This window comes from Branchiostoma lanceolatum, chromosome 9 (genome assembly GCF_035083965.1).
Source record: "Branchiostoma lanceolatum isolate klBraLanc5 chromosome 9, klBraLanc5.hap2, whole genome shotgun sequence".
Lineage (NCBI taxonomy): Eukaryota > Metazoa > Chordata > Leptocardii > Amphioxiformes > Branchiostomatidae > Branchiostoma > Branchiostoma lanceolatum.
The window spans coordinates 13,334,455-13,360,964 of NC_089730.1; the positions used below are offsets into that span (position 1 = coordinate 13,334,455).

The 26,510-nt window shown below is 42.9% G+C and overlaps 5 protein-coding genes across 7 annotated transcripts; 1 reads left to right on the top strand and 4 right to left on the bottom strand.

The window, feature by feature from the left end:
- The first annotated feature begins 356 nt into the window (after window positions 1-356).
- Window positions 357-4,466, top strand: LOC136442389 (large ribosomal subunit protein uL18A-like). The gene is made up of 8 exons (XM_066439208.1): window positions 357-491; window positions 1,275-1,344; window positions 1,600-1,715; window positions 2,047-2,181; window positions 2,592-2,794; window positions 3,089-3,266; window positions 3,779-3,867; window positions 4,280-4,466. Exons 1-8 carry the CDS (start codon window positions 489-491, stop codon window positions 4,368-4,370), a joined length of 885 nt encoding a protein of 294 aa, XP_066295305.1. The 5' UTR covers window positions 357-488; the 3' UTR covers window positions 4,371-4,466.
- Window positions 4,467-5,379: 913 nt separating this feature from the next.
- On the bottom strand, window positions 5,380-8,597 carry LOC136442387 (5-methyltetrahydropteroyltriglutamate--homocysteine methyltransferase-like). The gene is made up of 7 exons (XM_066439205.1): window positions 8,329-8,597; window positions 7,988-8,105; window positions 7,433-7,647; window positions 6,930-7,108; window positions 6,636-6,695; window positions 6,379-6,460; window positions 5,380-5,904 (listed from the first exon to the last, which is right to left on the bottom strand). Exons 1-7 carry the CDS (start codon window positions 8,468-8,470, stop codon window positions 5,633-5,635), a joined length of 1,068 nt encoding a protein of 355 aa, XP_066295302.1. The 5' UTR covers window positions 8,471-8,597; the 3' UTR covers window positions 5,380-5,632.
- A 690-nt stretch (window positions 8,598-9,287) lies between these two features.
- On the bottom strand, window positions 9,288-12,356 carry LOC136442388 (5-methyltetrahydropteroyltriglutamate--homocysteine methyltransferase-like). Its single transcript, XM_066439206.1, has 7 exons — window positions 12,141-12,356; window positions 11,800-11,917; window positions 11,246-11,460; window positions 10,760-10,938; window positions 10,519-10,578; window positions 10,288-10,369; window positions 9,288-9,814 (listed from the first exon to the last, which is right to left on the bottom strand). The coding sequence occupies exons 1-7, from the start codon at window positions 12,280-12,282 to the stop codon at window positions 9,543-9,545; spliced, it is 1,068 nt and encodes a 355-aa protein (XP_066295303.1). The 5' UTR covers window positions 12,283-12,356; the 3' UTR covers window positions 9,288-9,542.
- Window positions 12,357-13,350: 994 nt separating this feature from the next.
- On the bottom strand, window positions 13,351-22,818 carry LOC136442385 (5-methyltetrahydropteroyltriglutamate--homocysteine methyltransferase-like). 3 transcript variants are annotated; one of them, XM_066439204.1, is made up of 7 exons: window positions 22,588-22,818; window positions 21,028-21,145; window positions 20,211-20,425; window positions 15,448-15,626; window positions 15,035-15,094; window positions 14,817-14,898; window positions 13,351-14,166 (listed from the first exon to the last, which is right to left on the bottom strand). In XM_066439204.1, the coding sequence occupies exons 1-7, from the start codon at window positions 22,742-22,744 to the stop codon at window positions 13,895-13,897; spliced, it is 1,083 nt and encodes a 360-aa protein (XP_066295301.1). In that variant the 5' UTR covers window positions 22,745-22,818; the 3' UTR covers window positions 13,351-13,894. The 3 variants fall into 3 exon arrangements, with proteins under 3 accessions (XP_066295301.1, XP_066295300.1, XP_066295299.1); XM_066439203.1 differs by lacking the exons at window positions 14,817-14,898; window positions 15,035-15,094; window positions 15,448-15,626 and adding exons at window positions 19,092-19,173; window positions 19,389-19,448; window positions 19,649-19,827 and having other exon boundaries at window positions 13,353-14,166; window positions 22,588-22,815; XM_066439202.1 differs by lacking the exons at window positions 13,351-14,166; window positions 14,817-14,898; window positions 15,035-15,094; window positions 15,448-15,626 and adding exons at window positions 17,998-18,812; window positions 19,092-19,173; window positions 19,389-19,448; window positions 19,649-19,827 and having other exon boundaries at window positions 22,588-22,813.
- Window positions 15,633-17,572, bottom strand: LOC136442390 (5-methyltetrahydropteroyltriglutamate--homocysteine methyltransferase-like). The gene is made up of 3 exons (XM_066439209.1): window positions 17,080-17,572; window positions 16,468-16,585; window positions 15,633-16,131 (listed from the first exon to the last, which is right to left on the bottom strand). The coding sequence occupies exons 1-3, from the start codon at window positions 17,195-17,197 to the stop codon at window positions 15,753-15,755; spliced, it is 615 nt and encodes a 204-aa protein (XP_066295306.1). The 5' UTR covers window positions 17,198-17,572; the 3' UTR covers window positions 15,633-15,752.
- Window positions 22,819-26,510: the final 3,692 nt, after the last annotated feature.

The window sequence follows — 26,510 nt, forward strand, 5'->3', positions numbered from 1 at the left end:
CACCAAAGGGGTGGGCTACAGTGCGCAGTGTGCTGAGTAGCGGTCTGTCTTTTTGGCTGAAAACTGCTTTTGTGATTTTGAGTGAAAGTTCATCAGAAAAAAATCAATGAACAATAGAAAAAAGTTATTCTTCATTTTTGACAGTGAAGTAAATTGAAAACTAACACAATATCTTAATGAATGAATATAACTAACTTTGACTTTAGATAACTTACTGGTAAGCTGCGTTTGATACCATCAAATAGATTCATGTGGTTGATGATTTATTGGAGATACGGAATGAAATGATAAAATGTAGTATCTCAATTTCAGAAAGCTGTAAAAGTTCCGAGATTTAACCCCCTGAGTGAATATTGGATCAGTCTTCATCCGGGTGATTTCGGAAAGTTTGCGCCTGCGCACCGAAACACAGTCTTTTCCCGATGATATTTCGTCGGCCCCTAGCCGAGGCTATCTAAGAGGCTGATCCAAAGGCTGATCCAGCCAAAATGGTGAGTCTTATTCACAAAATCCGAATAGAGATCAAAAGTATAAGGTCTACTTTAAATCGTGGCAAAATTTCATTGCCATTTATGCATCCGATGCTGAGATATTCGCGGATAGAAATGAATATGTGAGTCATCAAATACTTGCAAGATGGCGGACATGGGTGCAGCCTTACTGCAAGTTTTGGAGGAATTTGCGAAAAATGAAAAGAAAATTGAGTTCACATACACAAGTAGCTTACGGTTATTACTACTGTACATTTATTTAACATTTTAGCTCGTGCTTAAGTGTTAAAGGTGTGTATCAGACGACAAGCAGCTGTCTTTACAAGTGAGAGAAGTAGTTGGAAGTACAACGTGGCCCATACGCCACCTCGTTATTTGTACCATGTGCAAAATTTACAAACCATTGCTTGAAGCGACAAAGTCCAAACTGACTTAAGCTCCAATATTCGTCTCCCAAGTTTTTGTGTATCCAGGTATGAGAGAACTAGAAAAATTAAACCGGTAAAACTGGAGGCCCCTTAATTATCATGACCTTAACTTAAGGTAAAGTCTGATAAATCATTTTGACATAATTTCAGCTATGCCAATGTTACAGGTTCATTTGCACCAAAATTTTCAGGTTTCACCTTTCAACATATTTTCTAGTGTAACTTTCTATTCCATTAACTCACTACTAGGATCTAAATCTCTGTCTACATGTAACTATTGTTGTAACTATTGTAAGTGGCAGATTAGTAGCATAAATAAAAGCTTAATGCAAATATGTTTTCTTCTTCCTTGCAGGGGTTCGTTAAGGTGGTGAAGAACAAAGCGTACTTCAAGCGTTTCCAAGTCAAGTTCAGAAGGCGTAGAGGTATGTACTATGTAGCAATACCGCCATAATGTTGCACCATGTGCAGAAACATGTGGCTTATAAAATCAAGATGGACAAGGAACCTTGTCACATTTTACATTGTATTTTGTACCTCATTAACTTTGTTCATCAGCATTAGAGATTAGCATTTATTTAGAAAAATGATGTAACGTTGATGTGAGATTTAAGGATAATTTGCATGATGTCATTAAAGTTGATCACATCTTTAATTCCGGTGCTATTTTTGCTTTCCAGAGGGGGTAACTGACTACTATGCCAGGAAACGTTTGGTGATCCAAGAGAAGAACAAGTACAATACGCCTAAGTACAGGCTTATAGTGCGCTTCACCAACAAGGACATCATTTGTCAGGTATGTGGCAATATTACGTGTTTTGAATTTCATGGCTTGCTAGAAGTTAAAATAATCATCAGACTTTTTGTCCTCATGTTGTTCTTGTTAAGGACATCATCGAATGATAACTTTGGAAGCCTGGACACTCTTCCTTGTCTCCCATAAGAGTTTGTAACTCAGCTGTACTGCCGAGTTCTGTGTCTCGTCCTAATGTGTCAATAGTAGTCCTTATGAATTGAAATAATCATTTAAGGTCTAGTTAAGTATTTCATAACTATATTTAAGTATTTCACATTTTAAAAAGTTGACAGAAGTAGTTACTCATGGCCCCTATTTTCCGTCTTCACAGGTAGCGTATGCCAGGATAGAGGGAGACATCATTGTGAGTGCTGCGTACGCACATGAACTTCCTCGCTATGGCATTAAGGTCGGGTTGACAAACTATGCAGCTGCATATTGCACCGGACTCCTGCTCGCTCGCAGGGTAAGAACCACATCTTCGACTTTTTTTTTTCAGTTTCTGTTGTTTCGTTAATCAAGTTTTCTTCATGTCTGAAATCTGTAGGTTTCTATTATAGGCTCTAGTATGTAGAAATTATCCATGTTATGTTCTGTGGCTTACTAATGATGTCATCAGTTTCAATATGTGCTAACTGCACTGCCTTGGATTAAATCTCTTATCAAATGTCATGACCAGTGCAAATAAGGCTTAGGAGGGAGGGGGTTAAAGTCTCCTTAAAGCATTATTTTTTAATGTACAAAGCATCACCACCTTTAATCACGTTGCCATGGAACTCCCTACAATTTTATGTGTTAGAAGTTTGAGCTAGCAGATTGTGCTTCTGTAAGTTATACGTTGAGGTGCACCTGAGTAATCTATGTTTCCTTCCTCAGATTTTGAAGAAATTCAGCCTTGACACCATCTACGAAGGCTGCACTGAGATCGACGGCGACGAGTACAACGTTGAGGAGGTGGACGGGCAGCCCCGCCCGTTCCGCTGCTTCCTGGACGTGGGTCTCGTCCGCACCAGCACCGGTGCACGCGTCTTCGGCGCCATGAAGGGAGCCGTCGACGGCGGTCTGGACATCCCCCATAGGTCGGTTGGCGACTTATATTTCAGTCCTTAAAAGTTAATCTTTATATGGCACGAGTGCTTGTTCCATGGAATACATACACAAACATGTTTGGCAAATTTCATATTGCAACAAATTTTGTAAGAGTATAACTTCATCACTAAATTTTGATGGTTTCTGTGCTTTTAAAGTCTACAAAAGCACAGTCTTCTCTTGTCTGACAACGCTTCGTGACTGCCATCCTCTTTTACCTTGTTGTGCAAAACACATAGGTGATAACTTGATGTTTCACATGGTTTGCTTTCTGTGTCTTGCAGCACGAAGCGCTTCCCAGGATACGATGCCGAGTCCAAGGATTTCAACGCCGAGGTTCACCGCGGCCACATCTTTGGCCAGCACGTTGCTGAGTACATGAGGAAACTGGAGGAGGAGGACGAAGAGGCCTACAAGTCCCAGTTTGGCTCCTACATCAAGCTTGGCATCACTGCTGACTCGGTAAGGGCGCTTTTTGTTTTTTCTTGGTGGTACAGCTGTCATTACAGCTGCTATTACAGTAGCCCGATCTTGACTGCCCATCATAATTATCAGTTGAACCAATATTAGCATTAAAATGAAGTGTTTGACCAATGGGCGGATGGCTGTATGTCTGTCAAAAATTTGCACATTTTTATTTTGCATTTCTACGTTTTGACAGGTGGGCTGGGCTATGGGATTGGTCTATTCGTTGTATTGAATGTCATATTTATAAGCTTTAGAGCTTAGCATTCCCACCTGCAATGTAAAAATTCATGAAATATTTTCGAAATTTTCGGGGGAAAATTTGAATAACTTGAATGAAAAATGTAAACATTTTGCAGGCTTAAGATATTCAAATATGTCATGAAACAGGTATGATAAGAAATACTTATCTTATAGAAAATAAAACACAAGAAACTGGTTCTTTTAGTTTATTTTCTGTTGACCACGTGTTGCTAAATTCCTTCTTTTCTCTTACCCATTTTTGTCAGGTTGAGGAGATGTACACGAAGGCCCATGCTGCAATTAGGGAGGACCCTGAGCACAAGCCCAAGGACAAGAAGGAAGTCACAGTCAAGAGGTGGGTGTGGTCACTTATTATTTGCCTCATGAATAAAAATTGTGGCACATACATTGACCTGGTATTTCCGTGCAATGCTTTGTAAAACAGTGATGATTCAATCGTATCTAGCAAACGCCATAGTCTTCTGTCAGAGGACCATTTCTTGGTGCTACCCGGAAAAAAAGTTGGAATTAGTTTAACTGAATGATTTGATCAGAAGTATTTGATACCTGAACCCTCTTCCTGCTGCCTAACCCCATATGAGTACCAATTTAGTGCCAAACGACTACTTTAGCATGCCAAAGGTTAAATATAAACATCCTGGAATCATGTAGATGACAATGTGTTGTTGTGGAGCTAAAAGCAAAATGTTTATGAGTGATGGTTGTCTTTGAGTTCGTTTACGGAATGTTGTTTGCGTTTACCACAGATGGAACCGTGCCAAGTTGTCCCTTGCGCAGCGTAAGGACCGCATCAAGCAGAAGAAGGCATCGTACCTGAGGGCCATGGAGGCTGAGTAACCACCCCACCTCGCCTACCATCATCACAACCATGTCTGGATGTGGAGAATAATGTACATGAAATATACAAAAAAATAAATGCCCTCTCTCAAACAATGGCTGGCTCCAAATGTGAATTTTTATTTAAGTTATTTAAGATTTTATATGAAATAGAGTAAAAATGAAGGATGTTTCAGCATAATCATTAACTGCAGTTTCTACAATTAATGAGTCATACTGCTTCTGGTTTTGCTAGACTATGAAGTTCACCATAATGAATACATCATAATGAAAGAAAAGAATTAACTTAATACATGAACCATTTATTAGTGGTAACACGCAAGAGGGGAAACCTTACTCTCCAAGAAGAAGTTTCGATCGGGGGGGAATAGTTGTGGCTAGGATTTTTTTTACACTCTTGAAGGAAGAGGAATGTTCAAAAATCCCAGACACTCCTACCCCACTGGACCGAAAACTCTGCTTGGAGAATAGGGAAACATAGCCTTCAATGATTCATGGAGAAAATACATTTTCACTTGAGAGACCCTTAAAAGGCATGGTGCGATGTACTGCTAATCTCAAAGCAGCTCTACTGGTGGTAAAATTGTAACTTCTGCCCAAGCTAATATCCTACATGGCTGAATGATAGTTTTGCCCGGCTGTCATGATTTTGCTGCTCTAAGAACTGCTATGAGATAATGGTACATGTACAAGATATTTCCTATACTTAGCAATAGCCATCCTATGTTACTCTCTAACCAAAGGCTGGCGCCAGCTTTTCTTTGAGGTGTTACTGGCATTTTTGTTGAGCTTTCTATTGTGTCCTGTTTCCTTGATGGCTTGACAAACAAAATAGAGAGCCTGACAAAAAAGCATAAAACATGTCAGAAACCAGCCAGAGCCGAACCTACCGGTATGTGCCGAGAGAATATCGATTTGCCCTTGGTAACAGTGAGTAGAGTCTTTGGAAGTACTAGCCAGTGTAACAATTAGAAGGGGGGGAAATGCAAAATGATGAGTCTGCCACGGCTTGAGCTATTCCTCTTTATTAAGCATAGTGAGTACATGTACATGCCTTTTGAATGAGAAGTGCAGCTGTGCCCTGAAATTTCAATCTGCAGAAAGCAACTAGTGGTGAAATAACAATATGTTACCAAATCTAGCCTTATGGATAGCGACAAATAGCACCAGGGAAGACTCCCGTCGTCAAATTTCCAAGAGATTAAAAAATTAACGATTGCTGATATGGATGATGATACTTTGAGAATGTTGTAAGATTGTTCTCAGTTTTGCTGGAAGGTCCTTGCCGCTGCGACCATGTTCTTGAGCTTGGCCCTGAGAACGTCCCTCGGCAGGAAGCCCAGTCCACAGTCGGGGGCCAGCACCAGTCTGTGCGGCGGCAGGAAGCGCAGGGCCTCCCGAACCCGTCCCCGGATCTCCTCCACAGGCTCCACCCTGCTGCGGGCTATGGCCACCACTCCCAGCACCACGGTGGTACGGCTGAACTTGGACAGGAACGACAGGTCCGTGGGGCAGTGGGCGTCTTCTGTGGAGACTGGGAGGGAGAAACAAATACGGCAAACTTCAATCATCCTACTAAAACACAAATGGCTAAAAGCAGACTCATCGAGTCAGAAGAGATTGTGTATGAGCCATTGAATCTCATCTAGAACTAGATACTGTAAATAGACTTCAGTTCGCTGTGATTTAATTTTTGCAGTAGGGAGATAAGTTTTTGTGGTGGTTTTCAGTTTGCGGTTGTTACAAGGCGGTAACAAGTCAGAAGACAATAAGAAATTTCTCGATGAAGCGGTCACCGCGAAAACCACGAACATAAAACAACCGCAAACATTTCAAGAATTACAGTAGCCATAGGAAACAAGCTCGATTCCTTCCTTTTTATGCTGGAACCTGTGCCTACTTCATGCAGAAACAGGTAATTTACATTATTCACTTAAGGAAACGGAAAAGAGATTTCAGGATTCACTTCAATAGGAAGAAGATGAGAAGGTACAGAAGTGAACCCTACGTCTGTCGAAGCCAGCACTATCCAGTTTGTCTGCCAACCTGCCATACAGCGACCGGTCTGCCTTCAGGTATTCTTCGTGGTCCTTTTGGAATAAAGACAAGATGAAAAGCAAAGTTATAAAGTACATGTTATTGCAGCTGATGCTCAAAGAAAGAACAACTTCAAACTACTTGAAATAACATGTACACACATGTAACGTTACATGTATATGCTTTAGTGTCCCTTCTTTTGTGTACATTTCATTTACTTGTGCTTACCAAGTAAAGTGGATATCCACAGCAAGCATGTACAGCCTTTGTCACTTCTTGGGGAAGACCCTAAAGTGGGGACAAATATCACAAAAAGGTTCATGTGTACAATTTGTAAAATGCAATTCGCACAATTTTCATGTTGATGATGATTGAATAGAACATTTTGGTAAGTTCTCAAATTTTAAAATGTTGATGATAGGATATTGATAATACATGTATCTTATGAATGTATGTGCATATTGATGCCCTCATTTACATAGACACATGCCTTAAACTTTATAGCTACCGTACCTAACTCACCTTAAAGCACTTTGAAACATGCTCTATCCCATATTCCTCGGCTATACCTGGTTCCCGCATCATGACGGGTTCGTCGATCTGGATGTACTTACACCCTGCGTCCGCCAGGGCGCGCACCTCTCGGTTGATCACGGACACCAGGGCCTCGCTTAGCTCCTTTCGGCCTTTGTAGAAACGGTCTGTGATATACAACAAGTTAAACCTTCCACATGCCAAAGATGACTCATTACTAAGCTATCAACACCAAACTTGTTATTCACACATTAATTGTTTTTGTATATCAAATGAACAGTAAAGAAAGGAATGGAAACAAAGAAAACGAAAAAAAACGAAAAAGGAAGTCAAGATTGTGCAAGCAAATGATAAACTGTGGCAAGAAAATCGATAAACAGGCCGGAAAGGAGCCAGGAAAAAATACAATCCTAAGGTGCTCTTTGTGCTACCTACCATGTGCTCTTTTCTCCTTACAAATACACCACTATGTCACTGTGCATGTTATTTACTTTTAGTCGTCCCTATGATGGTCATGGGCCCAGGTATAGTGATCTTGACCGGGTGTTCGGTTAGCGCCTGGGACGCCTTCCATTCGTCTAGAACAAACGGCCGGTCGTCTCGTGGCCTGACCTCTGACACTACGGTAGGGAAGTATCCCGTGAGGGCACCGTTCCGATAAGTCACTTTCTCTAACTGGTCAAAACTAAACCCGTCCAACTGACGACTGTGGAAGGAAAAGACGTCATGATATTCGCACTGGTTATATAGTAAGGTGAGCATTCACGTGACGTCACCGACCGCCATATTGGTGTCCTATTTGCATTTTAGTGATATCGGAGTTGAGGAATACCAACATGGCGGACAGCATCCGTTGCGATGACGGATCAAAGAGACAAGATGCTATGACGACCTCTTGAACGAACCAACAACAGAAAACGACCAATATGCCGAGGTTATTTTTGTGTTCGTCGCATGAAAATGCAATTTCTGGTTGTACCATGCAGATATAGCTCAGTTTATGTTCGAGTTAAGGAAGTGAGTCTCCTGTGATTTTATTAACATACCAGAAATGGTAGACGTAGTTCTCTCTCCTGAGTTCGCCGTCCGTGATCACGTCGATCCCGATGTCGATCTGTTCCTGGATCACCTCCCAGATCGCAAGTGTGATCTGCCTCTCTAAGTCTGAAGAGTTGTGCAAATAAGCATGTTGCAAAGCGGCTTACGGCTGTCCTTCTAAACACTGTACTGCATTCCTTTTGTTTTCTCATAGATTGACTCATATTCATTTGGGTGCAAAACCACTTCCAATATAATTTGAGCATCTACAGCTTCGTGTACTAATTGATATGACAAAGATGTTCTGTTGACATGGTTAATGTGTATCCCAAGCTGTGTATACTAGTACCTTCCTTGTCAGCAGCCCTCTGAAAGTCGTTGAAGTCAGCCGGAGTGTACTTGTAACCTTTGGCCAGATTAGCGTGGGTGAACCAGTCCGGAATCCGGAGGTAGTCCGGTTTAGGGTAGCTGCCGACCACGGTTGTCAACATAATGGGTTGAAGTATAGCAGCATCTGAAGATCTAGACCAACTAATGGCAGACCGTGACGCCTGGAGGGAGAGAGCAACCTTAGTCCGGGCAAGCCGTCCGATATGATGATGATGATATCAGCATTTATCAACATTACGGGACAGGGGCACCCAATCAGAGCCTAGCATTTAGGTGTAGCCATGGTAACGTAATTAGGGGGTGAACCGGTTGAACGAACCGTTCCAGGTATAGGGTTATGAGGTCAGATGTCATGGGAGAACAGACAAGTAGTAGCATTTTGGTAGTCATGGCAGCAACCCTGGCAGGAACATACGATCCTGGTCACCCAGAAGGTCATGTGAGAGAGGGTTAGACAAGTCTGTGGTTTGGCTAGGGTCTTTGAACGCAAAGAAGGAACTACCACTCAACAAAGAAATTTCTTTACCAATTAATAGTATCTTTAATGTATATAAGACAATGCTCTTAAAGACATGCATGTATACTTCCGAAAGTCGTCCGTTGTTTTCAGCAAGCGGTCGTCAAATCGTCACGTCAGCTGGCAGGCGAAATGGCAGTCAGCTGTTTTTTGACGTGTTACATGCGTTTTTGTTGAGCTTTCTATTGTGTCCTGTTTCCTTGATGGCTTGAAAATGGAACAAAATAGAGAGCCTGACAAAAAAGCATAAAACATGTCAGAAACCAGCCAGAGCCGAACCTATGTGCCGAGAGAATATCTATTTGCCCTTGGTAACAGTAAGTAGAGTCTTTGGAAGTACTAACCAGTGTAACAATTAGAGGGGGGGGGGCAAAAATGTAAAATGATGAGTTTGCCACGGCTTGAGCTATTCCTCTTTATTAAGCATAGTGAGTACATGTACATGCCTTTTAAATGAGAAGTGCAGCTTTGCCCTGAAATTTCAATCTGCAGAAAGCGACTAGTGGTGACATAACAATATGTTACCAAATCTAGCCTTATGGATAGCAACAAAATAAGGGAAGATTCCCTTTGTCAAATTTCCAAAGAGAATTGTTAAAGAAATTAACAATTGCTGGTATGGGTGATGATACTTTAAGAATGTTGTAAAATTGTTCTCAGTTTTGCTGGAAGGTCCTTGCTGCTGCGACCATGTTCTTGAGCTTGGCCCTGAGAACGTCCCTCGGCAGGAAGCCCAGTCCACAGTCGGGGGCCAGTACCAGTCTGTGCGGCGGCAGGAAGCGCAGGGCCTCCCGAACCCGTCCCCGGATCTCCTCCACAGGCTCCACCCTGCTGCGGGCTATGGCCACCACTCCCAGCACCACGGAGGTACGGCTGAACTTGGACAGGAACGACAGGTCCGTGGGACAGTGGGCGTCTTCTATGGAGACTGGGAGGGAGGAAACAAATATGGCAAACTTCAATCATCCTACTAAAACACAAATGGCTAAAAGCAGATTCATCGAGTCAGAAGAGATTGTGCATGAGCCATTGAATCTCATCTAGTACTAAACACTGTAAATAGACTTCAGTTCACGGGGATTTATTTTTTTGCAGTAGGGAGAAAAGTTTTTGTGGTAGTTTTCAGTTTGCGGTTGTAACAAGGCGGTAACAAGTCAGAAGACAACAGGCATTTCCTCGATGTGGTGGTCACCGCGAAAACCACGAACACAAAACGACCGCATAGAATTACAGTAGTCACATGAAACAAGCTCTATTTCTTCGTTTTGATGCTGGAACCTGTTTGTGCCTTCATCAAGAAACAGGTAATTCATTTGCTTCACAAGAGGAAGAGGAAAATAGATTTCAGGATTCTATTTACGTTAAAAGGAAGTAGATAAGAATGTACAAAAATGAACCTACGTCTATCGAAGCCAGCATTGTCCAGTTTGTCCGCCAACCTGCCATACAGCGACCGGTCGGCCTTCAGGTAGTCTTCTTGGTCCTTGGAATTAAGACAAGATAATAAGCAAAGTTAGAAAGTAATTAATTGCAGCTGATGCCCAAAGAAAGAACAACTTCAAAGTGAGTTCAAACTACTTCAAGCTACATGTACGTGTACATGTATATTCTTTAGTGTACATTTGTGCTTACCAAGTAAAGTGGATATCCACAGCAAGCATGTACAGCCTTTGTCACTTCTTGGGGAAGACCCTATAGTGTGGACAAAGATCGTAACATACTAGCATAAGGAAAAGGATCATGTGATGTTGATGTGAACTTCTGAAACTTGATGAATATTGATGATATTCTATGAATGTATGTGCATATTGATGACCTAATTTACATAGATACGTGCCTTAAACGTTATAGCTACCAAGCATATTAAACTCACCTTAAAGCACCTTGAAACATGCTCTATCCCATATTCATCAGCTATGTCTGGTTCCGGCATCATGACAGGTTCGTCGATCTGGATGTACTTACACCCTGCGTCCGCTAGGGCGCGCACCTCTCGGTTGATCACCGACACCAGGGCCTCGCTCAAATCGCGACGGTCTTTGTAGAAACGGTCTGTAATATGCAGCAAGTTTAATAAACCTTCCACATGCCAAAGATGACTCATAACTAATATCTATCAACACCAAACTTGTTATTCACACGTGAATTATCATGTATATCAAATGAACAGTAAAGACAAGAATGGAAACAAAGAAAACGAAGAAGGAAGTCAAGATTGTGCAAGCAAATGATAAAATGTGGAAAAAATCAATAAACAGGAAAGAAGCCAGGAAAATACACAATCCTAAGGTACCAACATATGCTCTTTTCTCCTTACAAATGTTAAAGTCAGCACCTCTATGCGATGCATGTAACTTACTTTTAGTGGTCCCTATGATGGTCATGGGCCCAGGTATGGTGATCTTGACCGGGTGTTCGGTTAGCGCCTGGGACGCCTTCCATTCGTCTAGAACAAACGGCCTGTCGTCTCGTGGCCTGACCTCTGACACTACGGTAGGGAAGTATCCCGTGGACGCACCGTTCCGATAAGTCACTTTCTCCAACTGGTCAAAACTGAAACCGTCCAACTGACGACTGTTGGAGGAAAATGACGTCATAGTATTGGCACTGATCACAGTGTGGTGAGCATTCACGTGACGTCACCGACCGCCATATTGGTGTCCTATTTGCATTTTAGTGATATCGTACTTGAGGAATACCAACATGGCGGACAGCATCCGTTGCTATGATGGAACAAAAAACAAACAAGCTATGACGACCTCTTGAACGAACCAACAACAGAAAACGACTAATATGCCGAGGTTATTTTTGTGTTGGTCGCATGAAAATGCAATTTTTGGTTGTACCATGCAGATATAGCTCAGTTTATGTTCGAGTTAAGGAAGTGAGTCTCCTGTGATTTTATTAACATACCAGAAATGGTAGACGTAGTTCTCTCTCCTGAGTTCACCGTCCGTGATCACGTCGATCCCGATGTCGATCTGTTCCTGGATCACCTCCCGGATCGCAAGTGTGATCTGCTTCTCTAAGTCTGAAGAGTTGTGCAAATAAGCATGTTGCAAAGCGGCGTACGGCTGTCCTTCTAAACAGTGTACTGCATTGCTTTTGTTTTCTCATAGATTGACTCATATTCATTTGGGTGCAAAACCACTGCCAATATAATTTGAGCATCTACAGCTTCGTGTACTAATTGATATGACAAAGATGTTCTGTTGACATGGTTAATGTGTATCCCAAACTGTGTATACTAGTACCTTCCTTGTCAGCAGTCCTCTGAAAGTCGTTGAAGTCAGCCGGAGTGTACTTGTAACCTTTGGCCAGATTAGCGTGGGTGAACCAGTCCGGAATCCGGAGGTAGTCCGGCTTAGGGTAGCTGCCGACCACGGTTGTCAACATTTTGTGTTGAAGTATATATGGAAGTTGCAGAGAGGGGACAAGCAACGGACGCCGACCTCAATAAGACTGAGGAAACCTCGAGGCGAGACAGTCCAAAGTTCTGTTTGGTTTACATTTCTGTTTTTTGTTGAACTATGATTGTGCTCTCTGACCTTAATGGTCAATACGAACCAATCCTTGGTCGACTTTGTTTATACCCGGCCCACTTCCGCTGCTAGAACGGCGCTCTCGCCGCGCGTTCTCTGCGATCTAAAATCTTAAGCCCCTGTCACACTTGTGCGTATATACAAGTCCGCATGAGTTGCGTATTAACATGTTTCTGGTTTAGGTTAAGTTTGCAGCCGAAGAAGTGATTTCTTAGGTTCGATCACTTGGCTGCACAACGGTGGGTTAAACTAGAAAAATACATTGTCCCCGCAAACTTTATTTAAACCGAAAAAAATGTTAATGCGCAACTCACACGCACGTGAATATACGCATAAGTGTGACAGGGCCCTAACAGATCACTTACACGAATTTCTTAGATATAAAATGATTTTTCACGCTTGTGTGTGTTTTCTTGTCTTTACAGTCATACCTTTACATTTTGCAAGAATTCCAAATGTGAAATCAAGGGTTGCACAAATACTGAGGTCGCGGGAGTGAGCAGCGCGATCGCCGTCTAGTGGAATGGGGGCCTTAGTCATTGAACAATAGAGGTACGTTGAAGGTAGCCTGAGTACCAGCCTTTTTAGCTTTCGTCCGCTCTCCACGATCCGCTTTGGCCGGTAGCGGACAAGAGCTAAAAAGGCTGGTACTCAGGCTACCTTCAACGTACCTCTATTTTGCACTGACTAAGGCCTACGTTGAAGGCCCCGAAGTTTAGTTTAGTTCATTGTGATTGATACCCTTATACATTTGTAATCTCAATATATGTATATCTAGACTTGTAGTTGGGCGAAAACAAAAACGTTGACGATAAAGGTCTGTACCAGAGATTGTAACGAAGTGTTGGTATCAACTATAAACAGAAGTTAAAAGAGGAAGACAGAATCACTTTGATCTTAGATAAATGTTTAATTTGAGAAAACAACTGTGTATTAAAAAACGTAAAAGCAAGTATCATAATACCATGTAATCACGATGATGAATATGCATTATTTCTTACAAATAGGTTTATTCCTTGGTACATGCATTCATTGTAAAAAGTGTGGCATTTTGATAGTTCTTTATAGTAGTATATGATAATGAGCACCGATAGTTTAAGCCGCTAAAGCCTAAACTCTTTCCATATCTTCCCGAAAAGCCAGCTTTATGCTAGGGTCCCATTTCCAATTCAGGGCCCGGTCGGGCAGTCTTGGGGAACGAAAAGTATGATATAAAAGAAAATAAAATTATTCAAGAGCAAAGTTTGCGCATATTTATTGTTAACATGTTATACACTTTAATCTTTCGTTTTCCCAAGCAGCCCGGCCGGGCCCCGGTTGGGAAATGTGACCCTATAGGGGTTCATCGTCCTGATTCCGGCTCAATGAATGAAAAATGAATGTAACCACCCTGATGCGTCCATCTTATCTTTAAAATATCTTTCTTGGACCCTGATTAAAAACCGATCTTCCTTGAAGTATCTTCCTCAGTTCACGGGAAATGTTTTCGCCGCTGCGACCATGTTCTTGAGCTTGGTCCTGAGAACGTCCCTCGGCAGGAAGCCCAGTCCACAGTCGGGGGCCAGCACCAGTCTGTGCGGCGGCAGGAAGCGCAGGGCCTCCCGAACCCGTCCCCGGATCTCCTCCACAGGCTCCACCCTGCTGCGGGCTATGGCCACCACTCCCAGCACCACTGTGGTACGGCTGAACTTGGACAGGAACGACAGGTCCGTGGGGCAGTGGGCGTCTTCTATGGAGACTGGGAGGGAGGAAACAAATACGGCAAACTTCGAGCAATAACTTCAATCAGACGAGAGGAGATGATGCATGCAGCATGAACCATTAATCTCATCTCATCACAACCTCCATTAACATTAATCCGCCAGGTTATATAAATCTGCAGCACTCCCCAGGTATGCACAGTTTAGATATATGGGAGTGCATTATACTGGGGGACATTGGGTTGGAGATCTGTTTGCAATTGGACATATCTTTTCAGGATGGTGGAATTATGTACCCCTGATGGATTTATGTTAGTCCATGTAGATCTGTTGATACTGTAAATAGAGTTCAGTTTGCGGGGATTTGATAGAGAAGTATGTGATTTTAAGGTGGCTGTTGTAACATTAACAAGGGGGTATCTATATGTGGTCAGAAGACAATAAGCATTTTCGCGATGAAACGGTCACCGCGAAAACTACGAACATAAAACCACCTGGAAAATCCCCAAAGTTACAGGAGCCACATAAAACAAGTTTTATTCCTTCCTTTTGATATTAGAATTTGTGCCTACTTTGTCCAGAAACAGGTAATTTACTTCCTTCACAAAAGGAAATGGGAAAATAAAGATTCCCGGATTCAATTCACTTTAACAGGAAGAAGATGAGAAGGTACAGAAATGAACCCTACGTTGATCGAAGCCAGCACTATCCAGTTTGTCTGCCAACGTGCCATACAGCGACCGGTCTGCCTTCAGGTAGTCTTCTTGGTCCTTTTGGAATAAAGACAAGCAAAAAAGGAAAGTTATAAAGTACATGTAATTGCAGCTGATGCCCAAAGAAAGAACAACTTCAAACTACTTCAAGCTACATGTACATGTATATTCTTTTGTGTACATTTGTGCTTACCAAGTAAAGTGGATATCCACAGCAAGCATGTACAGCCTTTGTCACTTCTTGGGGAAGACCCTAAAGTGTGGACAAATATCGTAATATACTTAGCCTGGAGTCCAGCCTTATTAGCTTTCCGTTCGCTACCCAAGCTCCGCTCCTCACCGCGCAGCTTGGGTAGGGAACGGAAAGCTAATAAGGCTGGACTCCAGGCTAAATATACTAGCATAAGGAAATGTGCACAATGGTAAAATTTACATTGCATAATTTGCATGTTGATGATGATTGAATAGAACATTTTTGGCAAGTTCTGAAACTCAGAAACGTCGATAATAGGATATTGATAATATTCTATGAACGTATGTGCATATTGATGACCTCATTTACATAGATTCATGCCTTAAACTTTACAGCTACCATACCTAACTCACCTTAAAGCACTTTGAAACATGCTCTATCCCATATTCCTCGGCTATCTCTGGTTCCCGCATCATGAGGGGTTCGTCGATCTGGATGTACTTACACCCTGCGTCCGCCAGGACGCGCACCTCTCGGTTGATCACCGACACCAACGCCTGGCTCAAATCGCGGCGGTCTTTGTAGAAACGGTCTGTAATATACAACAAGTTTAACCTTTCATATGCAATATACCAAAGGCATATAACCTGCACATAACTACAAACTTCAAATTTATCATTCAGACGTGATTAGGGACTTAAAACAGTGCTAATGCATTTTATATCAGAGACAGTAAGGAAAAGAATGAAAACGACAAAGAGGAAGCAAAAAAAGCGTAGAAAAATGATAATACATGAAAAGCACGATAAACATGAAAGAAGCCAACTGGCGAGATTATAGGCAGATATAAACTCCTTGCACTGAGCGATGCATGTAACTTTCTTTTAGTGGTCCCTATGATGGTCATGGGCCCAGGTATGGTGATCTTGACCGGGTGTTCGGTTAGCGCCTGGGACGCCTTCCAGTGGTCCAGAACAATCGGCCTGTCGTCTCGTGGCTTGACCTCTGACACCACTGTAGGAAAGTATTCAGTGGAAGCACCGTTCCCATAAGTCACTTTCTCCAACTGGTCAAAACTGAAACCGTCCAACTGACGACTGGAAGGAAAAGATATTCGCACTGGTTATATAGTATGAGTGAGCATTCACGTGACGTCACCGGCCGCCATATTGGTGTCCTATTTGCATTTTAGTGATATCGTACTTGAGGAACACCAAGATGGCGGACAGCATCCGTTGCTATGACGGAACAAAAAAAACAAGCTATGACGACCTCTTGAACGAACCAAAAGCAGATAACGACCAATATGCCGAGATTATTTTTGTGTTGGTTGCATGAAAATGTCACTTCCGGTTGTGCCATTTAGATATAGCTCAGTTTATGTTCGAGTTAAGGGAACAGTGGGTCTCCTGTGATTTTCTTAAGTTACATACCAGAAGTGATAGACGAAATTCTCTCTCCTGATTTCCCCGTCCGTGATCACGTCGATCCCGATGTCGATCTGTTCCTGGATCACCTCCCGGATCGCAAGTGTGATCTGCTTCTCTAACTCTGAAGAGTTGTGCAAACTAGAGTTGAGTATTTGTGCTACATATACTTCAGGTTTGCTATGTTAGTTTAGCGTTACGGGATCTTTTTATGAATACTTGGTATTGAATTTTTATTTGAGTTGAATGTGTGATAGTTGTGTGCCGATTTGTTAAAAATAGAGAGAACGCTAGCGACCCCAAAAAACACCCCTCCCAATAAAATGGTATGGCGACCCTGTGACGTCACAATTCGAGATGGCGGGCACCACACAGGCCAACGGATCCAACAAAGGTTTTGCTACGCAAACCTGTAATAAGCATGTTGCAAAGCAGTGTACTGCTGTCCCTCTGAACAGTGTACTGCCTGGATTTTGTTTTCTTCTGTTGAAACATTTGTAGCAAAACCACGACCAATGTCCATAGAGTATCTACAACTGCGTGCACGTACTGGTGATATGATAAAAATAGGTTCTCTTGAAATGGTTAATATGTATCCCAAACTGTACATGTGTATACCTTCCTTGTCAGCAGCCCTCTGAAAGTCGTTGAAGTCAGCCGGAGTACCGTCGGTGAAATAGTCCGGAATCCGGAGGTAGTCCGGCTTAGGGTAGCTACCGACCACGGTTGTCAACATTTTGGCTTGAAGTACATATGAATACAGAAAAGGGTACAAGCAACCTTGGTACAAGCAATAGCCTGAGTACCAGCCTTTTTAGCTTCCGTCCGCTACCCAAGCTCCGCTACTTCCCGCGGAGTGCTGACCTGAGAAAACCAACATAGGTTACGCGAAAAATGGAACAGCGTCATTGGTCCGCTGCTCTTCGAGGTCATCTAGAGGTCATCCAAACAAATGAGATGCGTGCGGGTCCAGTTTTTTTGGCCGGTAGCGGAGCTTGGGTAGCGGTCGGAAGCTAAAAAGGCTGTACTCAGGCTAGACAGATCTAGACAAGCAACGGATCCCAGCCTCAATTAGAGCGAACAGTCGCGGCGAGACAGTCCAAAGTTCCGTTTGTTTGACTTTTCTGTTTTTTGTTTAACTATGACTGCGCTCTTTGACCTAAATGGATCCTGATGGTCAATATGATCCAGTCCTCGGTCGACTTTGTTGTCAGTGCCGTACGATTAAGTTTATTTCAGTTCATTGTGATACCCTTGTACATTTATCGTGATAAGCTTGATATATCTAGACTGGTAGTAGGGCGACAATATAAAAACGTTAACGATATAAAGATCTGTGCCAGAGATTCACATTGTTGTCAATTGTCATCTGTCCCTGGGCAAGCCTATGGGTCGGTTTCACCCAATGACAATGTAATTAAAGTGGAAAAAATATGGCATAAATTCATATTAGAATTTGCTTCAACAACGATCCCTTTTGTTACAAAGTGTTGGTATCAACTATAAAAGGAAGTTAAAAGAGGAAGACACAATCACTCCTTGTTTAAATACAAGTTTTATTTGAGAATACAAATGTGTTTTAAAAAGCATCAAAAGCAAGAATTATAATATCATGTAATCACGATGATTAAGAATTGTTGCTTCTTAAAAATAGGTTTATTCCTTGGTACGTACATTCTTTGAAGTTCGCTTAAAATGATTAAAACCGATTAAAAGGTGTGACATTTTGATAATTCTTGATGTATAATATTGAGCACCAATATTCTTAGCCGCTAAACTCTTCCCATGCCTTCCCGAAAAGTCACATTTCCAATCCAGGGACCGGCCGGGCGCGCTCTTGGGGAACGAAAAGCATGATACAAAAGACAACAACAAAACGTATAAAAAATTAATAAGAGCATAGCTTGTGTTTTCGCAAGCAGCCCGGTCGGGTCCCGGTTGGGAAATGTGACCCTAGCATTGATAGGGGTTCATCGTCCTGATTCCGTCTCGATGTAACCACCCTGATGTGTCCATCTTATCTTTAAAATATCTTTCTTGGACCCTGATTAAAAACCGATCTTCCTTAAAGTATCTTCCTTAGATCTCGGGAAATGTTTTCGCCGCTGCGACCATGTTCTTGAGCTTGGCCCTGAGAACGTCCCTCGGCAGGAAGCCCAGTCCACAGTCGGGGGCCAGCACCAGTCTGTGCGGCGGCAGGAAGCGCAGGGCCTCCCGAACCCGTCCCCGGATCTCCTCCACAGGCTCCACCCTGCTGCGGGCTATGGCCACCACTCCCAGCACCACGGTGGTACGGCTGAACTTGGACAGGAACGACAGGTCCGTGGGGCAGTGGGCGTCCTCTAGGGAGACTGGGGGGGGGGGGGGGGAGAAAGATCGCAGTTACTGCCTACAGAACTAACAGTGCATTCAATTACACTGCATGTTTGTTGAAGAAAAGGAAACATTTAATTCTTCTCTTGCAATGAGACGACGACAGAACAGCATAACAAAACTTGAGGAAACAATACATCTCTAGAACATAACCTTCTTTGTTACAGCTAATAGCTAAGTACATGTATATATTACAACATCAACAATACGTTTGTATGTTAAAGACGTTTTGTCTCTATAATATAATAAAGATGTACTTTGGTCGAAGCCGGCGTTATCCAGTTTTGTAGCCAGTCGGTCGTACAACGTCCTGTCGGCCTTCAGGTAGTCGGTCTGGTCCTGAAGCAAAGAAGCAGGTGGTCATGAAAGATTAGACTAATCTTATAGAATTACCACATTGCTAAATTGTTCCTATTCCTAAACTCTGATATTACATACTTGACATACTGATTTGAGGGTGGTCATACACATGTAGTATGCCTGTGTAACAATAGACATGCATGGTGATATTGATAAGTGCGAAAATGATATTCAGTTCGGATCGCGTGACTTACCAAGTATGACGGATATCCACAGCAGGCGTGAACAGACTTGGTGATATCCATTGGAAGACCCTGGTGGCAGAGAAAAAGATCGTAGCAAAAGCTGGATGTTTAAGCCTCTCTTGAATTTGATCTAGACATTTTAATCTTGACTCAAGCACCACCATTTAAATATTTTCGCGACTATTACTTAGCTACCACAACTTTTTTTTAATCAAAAAGTACTTTCTGCAGAGATTGTTTACTGAGGTTTATTTATGATAAATTCAAACCTTGAAACACCTAGTGACGTGCTCAATCCCATAATCCTCAGCAATATCCGGGTTCCGCATCATGACGGGTTCGTCGATCTGGATGTACTTACACCCTGCGTCCGCCAGGGCGCGCACCTCTCGGTTGATCACCGACACCAATGCCTCGCTTAGCTCCTTTCGGTCTTTGTAGAAACGATCTGAAAAAAGTAGAAGTTTATAAATGATGTGACCGTTCGCTGGTATCCGTTGATTAGACGTTTTGCCTGCCTGCCTGATTTTCGGTTCCCTTTGCAAATATCGAGAAATTTCCTCTTGTTATAATTACTACAGGACTACTTGTGAAGAACACGTAAAGAATCTTCTCTACTATAACGTAGCCCTACCAATTATCGTCCGATTTATTCCAAACGTCATTCATCTTATAAAACCGCAGTATTGCTCATGGGAACTGACTTTATAGTACACCTTGGCATGCTTGCATGACCGAAAGTGAACGATAATTGGTAATTAGCACATGATAACTGGTAGCGCTAGTATACCCCCTCCCTCGTAGGGTTATTCTATGACCTGCATTACTTACTTGCAGTAGACCCTATGATAGTCATGGGCCCTGGGATGGTGATCTTGACGGGCTGGTCAGTGAGGCTCTGCGCCGCCTGCCATTCCTCCAGGACGAACGGCCTGTCGTCCCGCGGGCCGACCTCCGACACCACGGCGGGCACGAACCCTGACCACGCCCCATTCCGGAATGTCTCCTTCACCAAGTTATCAAAATCAAACCCGTTCAGTTGCCGGCTGTCACGGTAGAGAAAACTGTCAAGTTATTGGTTTGTACAAACAAAGTTTAAAGTGACGGTTCACGATACGCAAGCCGTAGCGAAGCATCATTGCACTACCAGCTACATGTAAGGAAAAAGCGTTATGCTTCGTTCTTAGTCTGAGATCGGCCGCTTTACCTTTCTTACCATTCTCCGAGCAGAGGATTCGACCAGTGGCTAGTAGTGACCGCGATTTTTAACGCTGCCCTCCCTCCACCGATCGAAACCTCTGCTTGGAGGATACATTTTTACAACCTTTTGACATTTTTACAACCTGTTGAATTACAACATATGTAAGGAGCCGTCAAAATCCTGTCCGATGGACAATCATGTAGTGGCGGTCAATTGTGTACCTTTCATTACATGTTACCGCTTGAAGCTTGCTAGGTAAGTCGTAATTATAGTACATGCCATGTACTGGTGTTACGACTTACCTATGTGTACCAGTTCCATGCGTTGAAATTGTTATTCCTGCAAGATTGTATTATGTCTTGTTGTAATGGTGGTACCACATAAATCAGTTCTGTGTAAAAGCACACGAGAGCTTTTGAATAAAACAGTGAAGTGTTCAAAACGTACCAAAAGTATAGAATGTAGTTCTCTCTCCTCAGCTCACCGTCCGTGATCACGTCGATCCCGATGTCTGTCTGTTCCTGGATCACCTCCCGGATCGCCCTTGTGATCTGCTTCTCTAACTCTGAAAACAACAACAACGGTTTAAGTTCAAATGTCACATTCCTGAAGAGGGGTGGCGTCGTTGGTATTTAGTAGCGTCGCCATGTTTTCGGTTGCCTTTGTCTGTGTGTGTGTGTCTTTGTCTATGGGTAGCACATAGGATATCGGATAAGTTAAAGATGGAAGATAGATCTTTATGACCTTTGGCTGGTGTCGGCAAAATCCACCCTCGTAAACCAGGACCGCCTATCGCTCGACGTTACATCGCGAGCGTAGATGTAACGTCGAGCGATAGGCGGTCCTGGTTTAACGTTTACTGGCGAGGGTGGCAAAATCAAGAAACGATAAGATTATGGGCCACCTGATGGCTTTCCTTGCCACTACAGCAGGACTACTGGTTAACCTCTTACTATCTCGTGTTCTGGACATGGGATAGTCATGATTTTAAAAACAAATTTGTAATACATTTATCTACGTCTGCGGAGTGAAACTGGAAACAGGCCTACGTCCGAGCTCAAACTCTTTAAAACCTTAAGATCAAGGGCATGCCCTGCTGCCGGCTATAGAAGATTGACATATATATGGCATAGGTCAGCCATGGTTGGCCCGTTTCCCGTACCGCGTAAGAGTACTAGTGCAGGTCGTTTTTGATCCTCTCCTGCAACTAAGTCCGCTGCATCCCCTCGCGGCGCTCGCTGGTCCCTCAAACATTAAAAAGACCCCCCCCCCAATCAAAATCCTGGCTACGGGCATGTAACTACCACCCACCCAACATCTGCTTGGTGATTAGCACCCGTCAGCTAGCGCTCCTTGAACTTTGACCGCGTCGTGATTGAGTTCAGCTCTATAGCCTGGAATCCAGCATTGTTTCAAGTCTCGCTACGCTGGAGGTTAAAGGGAATTCCTATATTATAAGAACCTCCTTGGGAGTAGCGACCGCATCAGATGGTATAACTTAGCTACTAGTATACAAGGCTGGACTCCGAGCTAGCTGACCGTCGGTTTGGTGAAGAAAATGGATGGTTCCTTGGTGAAATGAGAGGGTAGTCACGGCGCCGAAAGCTTTCCGTTCCTGTTCAACTTATCTTGGGACCAAACGAAAAGAAACCACAAAACCCCCAATACTCAGTTAAATATGTCTGCTTGGAGGCAAAGCAATGTCCTACTCGGCGTTGACTGGGATCCAAGCAGATGTCCTCTGTCTGTCCCGTTATACGAGTTACCGGTATGGTAAGAACAGCTGACTCTGCACCCTGATATCCGGCCCCCAACAAGATCCAACAACAATGGTTTGTTGAAATAACAGTACTCTGGAGGACACGTTATGCGTAATACCACCGATCTCGGGTTGAAACAACGTCGTTAACACAGTCATTGTTTCTACTTTATGGCCGGTATCAACGACCAACTACAATGTAAAGTTATAAGATAAGATCATATGCAAGAACCCTTGGAAATTCCTACCTTCTTCGGAGGCTACGTCCTTACGGAAGTCATTATACTCCTGTGCCGAGTACCCCTCCTGCCCCGTCCTGATCCCAGGGCCTGCCTTGAACCAGTCCGGTACAGGAACACTCTCCGGCTTGGGATAGCTCCCGATAACTGTCGTCTGCAGAGGCATCTTGACGAGAACGTTACGGAACTAGCGGCTGCTCCCCTCCGAATGGCAATACACAGACGGTCAGGTCAGCAGTCGGGCCAAACTAATGTCACTACTTGTTTTATGACATAGGAGCTGGATTTTTTTAATGTTCGCTTGTTCGCTTTCCTTTAAAAAATAACACAACCGAGCGATATGCATGACTACTTCATACATAGGGGCACAGTTTACTGAATTATAATCAAGCACGCAAAAGCGTAGAGATAGGGCGGTATCTGTGTGATGAAACATGAACTACGTTATAGATTTAGTTCAGCCCCCAGGCGCACCACATGCACGACCCCCAGTCGGGTCGTGCGAAGCGCGTGTTCGCAGGGCGCATTCCGTTGTTTGCCTGCACCTATGCTCCGTGCAGATCGAATGACCTGGCAATTGTTCTGGGAATGTGTGGTAATGCTGCTACTTGGGGCGTCCCGAGAACGCTCGACGCTAAATTCTGAAGCTACATATGACGCTAAATTCAGTCAGTCTCTCTACGCTCTACTAGTCTCTACCAGACTACCAGACTAACCGCGTCGGAAATAGAGAGAACATTTGCCGGGGGACTTTGGCCATGGAGGATAGCATTCCCATCCGCAGTTATTGGACCCTCTCTCCGTAGCCGACTCCCTTCATACAATTGACTCATACATTTGGCCAATTTCTACTATTTTCCCAGCTACTCGCGAAGACTGGTAGAGGCTAACGCTCTACCCTAAATCAGTCAAAACTCACACACCTAGAAGCTGAACTCTTGCGTCAGACGTCTGGTGATCGTCTTGAAGATTACTTGAAAAGCATGCTAATTTAGTTCTTTGCATTAAACGCATGAGTGATAATGACCAAGTCTAGACTGACGTTAGGTCGCACACAATGACGTCTGTATCAAATGGAGTCTAACCTTTTTGTTAACTTATGATACGAGGCACTATTGAACTGCGAACTTTCATAACTGACATGGGATGCCACATTTGAGCCCGATAAACACCACAGCTTGCTTGAGGAAGACCTTTGATGGTGGAAATTTCTATTTTCGTGTATTTTTAGAAATAATAATGTGACGTTATGAGGGACCAATGCTATCACATACGTCTAAGTTATCTCAACTCCACTCCAATGTATTTGAAGGAAGTACGGTCTCATTTTGCAATGTCATGGCTTAACCAATGGCAACATGGTAACCTGACGTGCGCTCTTGTAGAAGACGCCAATTTTGTGCCCCCGTGGCAACATTAATCCAAATACGCTGAGCTGACAGTGACTGTAATTCATAATCTGGCATGGTCGCGTCCATTACCTACCAAACCAACTACCCCGCCTCATTCCTATATAATGTCCTTAATTATATAATTGACACGTAACGTTGGGTAACATAAATTCGTGGGGTACTTAAATTCGGGATTTTTCGAAAACGGGGTATTTAGGGATATGCGCTAGATGCAACATCGGTAATACCGCTAGAAATGCAAACTTGACAGACTAACGTATTCAGAACACTGTCTGAAAAGCTTCGATAAGCATGCATTAGAAGGCGACGAGGACAAAAACTCTCCGTCCCTTATTGGAACAGTCTGAGGGCTTCGTGGGAGAATCACACTACATCGTTGTCGGCTGGTTTATAAGACAAATGTCACATCCGCTTCCTGCTAAACACAATCATTTACAAGACAACTTATTTTCTTAAAATTGCTGACCTTCAATTGGACTCTAAGTGTGATCAATCATCAAAACCCCTCTTTGTTGCTACAACCTACGGCACGTGTATTTTCCCGCCGCCATATCATTACCCAGAATCCTGTTGTCAAGCAGACGACAAAGGTTTGTGAGGAACACTTTTTTGTCTAGATGTTGTGTGTGATTGTGGACTGAGGACGATATTTTCCTCAAAGTTTGCTCCTAACACAACAAGGAATACATGGACATAGTAGTATTATCAATTCTACGGCATCCGGCTAACTTGCCATGAATAATGTACACGTTGCCATGACGGTGGATGTCGACTTTGACGTTCTATAGCTACCGACTCAACACACGGGTTGTTCCCGTAGGCCTGATGTGTGCGGTACGGCCGTTTTTTCGTGTATTTTTTTACTTGGACACGTCTATATCCATAGCACTCTCCTCAAGCCAAGGATGGAACGAATAGCTGCTGTATAAAATATAATTAGCGGTAAGATATTCAAGACAAATCTTCTCTCCCGAATTAATGTTCACCCCTGTCCGACAGCACCGTCATTGTGCGTGCGGCGGACGGTAGTTTCAAGTTGAAATATTATGGTGTCAGCACGACTAGAGACAAAATCTACCATATATATGATTAGTGCAAAGATAGTTCATGATACTGACAGAATAATAGAAAAAAAGGATGGTTTATTGTTCTGCTAGATTGATTTCAGTCAATCATTATCGGAAAAATCCCGAATTTATGTTACCCAACGTTATATGTATTTTGCCACCCAAATACTAGTAAACAACTTTCGGAACAGCTTTTTTGTAAATTTTGAGCACAACGTGTGGCAGCTGAAAACCCGAAGAAGCATTCAGTGCGAGAAAGCCTGTCAGAAAGCGTAGAAAACTGTTCTAGTCTTTTCAAACAGAGTTAGTAGCCATGCCAGCACATGCCTACTAATATGAAAAAAGTGTAACTATTACACATATATATACATTCTGTTAGAGATATCTTAATGATGATCCGCCACGACATTACTTTTGCATTACATGAAGTCGAACCTGTCTGGTCGCTCTGGAGCTTATTGTGAGTCAAACTATTGGAATCTCGAAGATTCTCCTCTGACATGGGAGTGGCAATGAATAACAATAAACAATTACGCGTTACGGCTTATGTACTGATTACGAAGTACGTCGATTTTGGGCGCGCCTGCCTACGGATTACGAAGACGAAAAAGGCTGCATTACGCCTTACGAAAAAGGGCATGCTGGCCCTCTGACATGTTCTGATATGACGATATCACCGTCGCTACCAATACACATTCACCGCTATATTGGCGACGCCTCAGGGGCGAGCCAAATTTTTACTATATTGTGTGCAGATTGCAAGAATTCTAGGAATTGTACAGGAATGTGAAAGTCCATGGGACGATAACTCAAGAATGCCTGGATGTATTGTCTTCATATTTTGTAGGTGGGTAGGTCTGTGGGAGACCTTGTAATGATTGGATTTTGGGCCCCCTAGCGACTTTCTATGGTACTGCAGGGGAACTTTCACTTTTCAAATCTCGTCTTCTGAACATGCTATAGTCATGATTTTTAAGTAGTAGATAGCTCTTTGTTAGGAAAATATGTCCTGTAGATTTGGACTCCCTAGCGGCTTTTTTGGAACTGCAGGAGCTGATTTTGACTCAAACTTTGAAAGAGAATAACGCAAGAAGGGGATGACGGATCATCATAATTTTTGGTGTGTAGATAGCTTAAGGGATGATTTACATAATCATATGCCAATTATGCAAATCAATATCTGATTTGCATAATTAATGAGGACAGTTTATAAATCAGCTGCATTCTATTATAGGACTCTCAAACACATGACATATGTAACTGAGAAAGAGATAGATATCGATAGATATCAATTATGCAAATTGATACTTAATTTGCATAATTAATGACAAATACTATAAATCCATAGTGGTAAATGATGGGGATTTCATTTTTGCACCATTTGGAAGTTAAGTAAATGTGGCCACTATTAGACACAAATCTTGCATAGAGGGCCTCATTTACATAATTTATG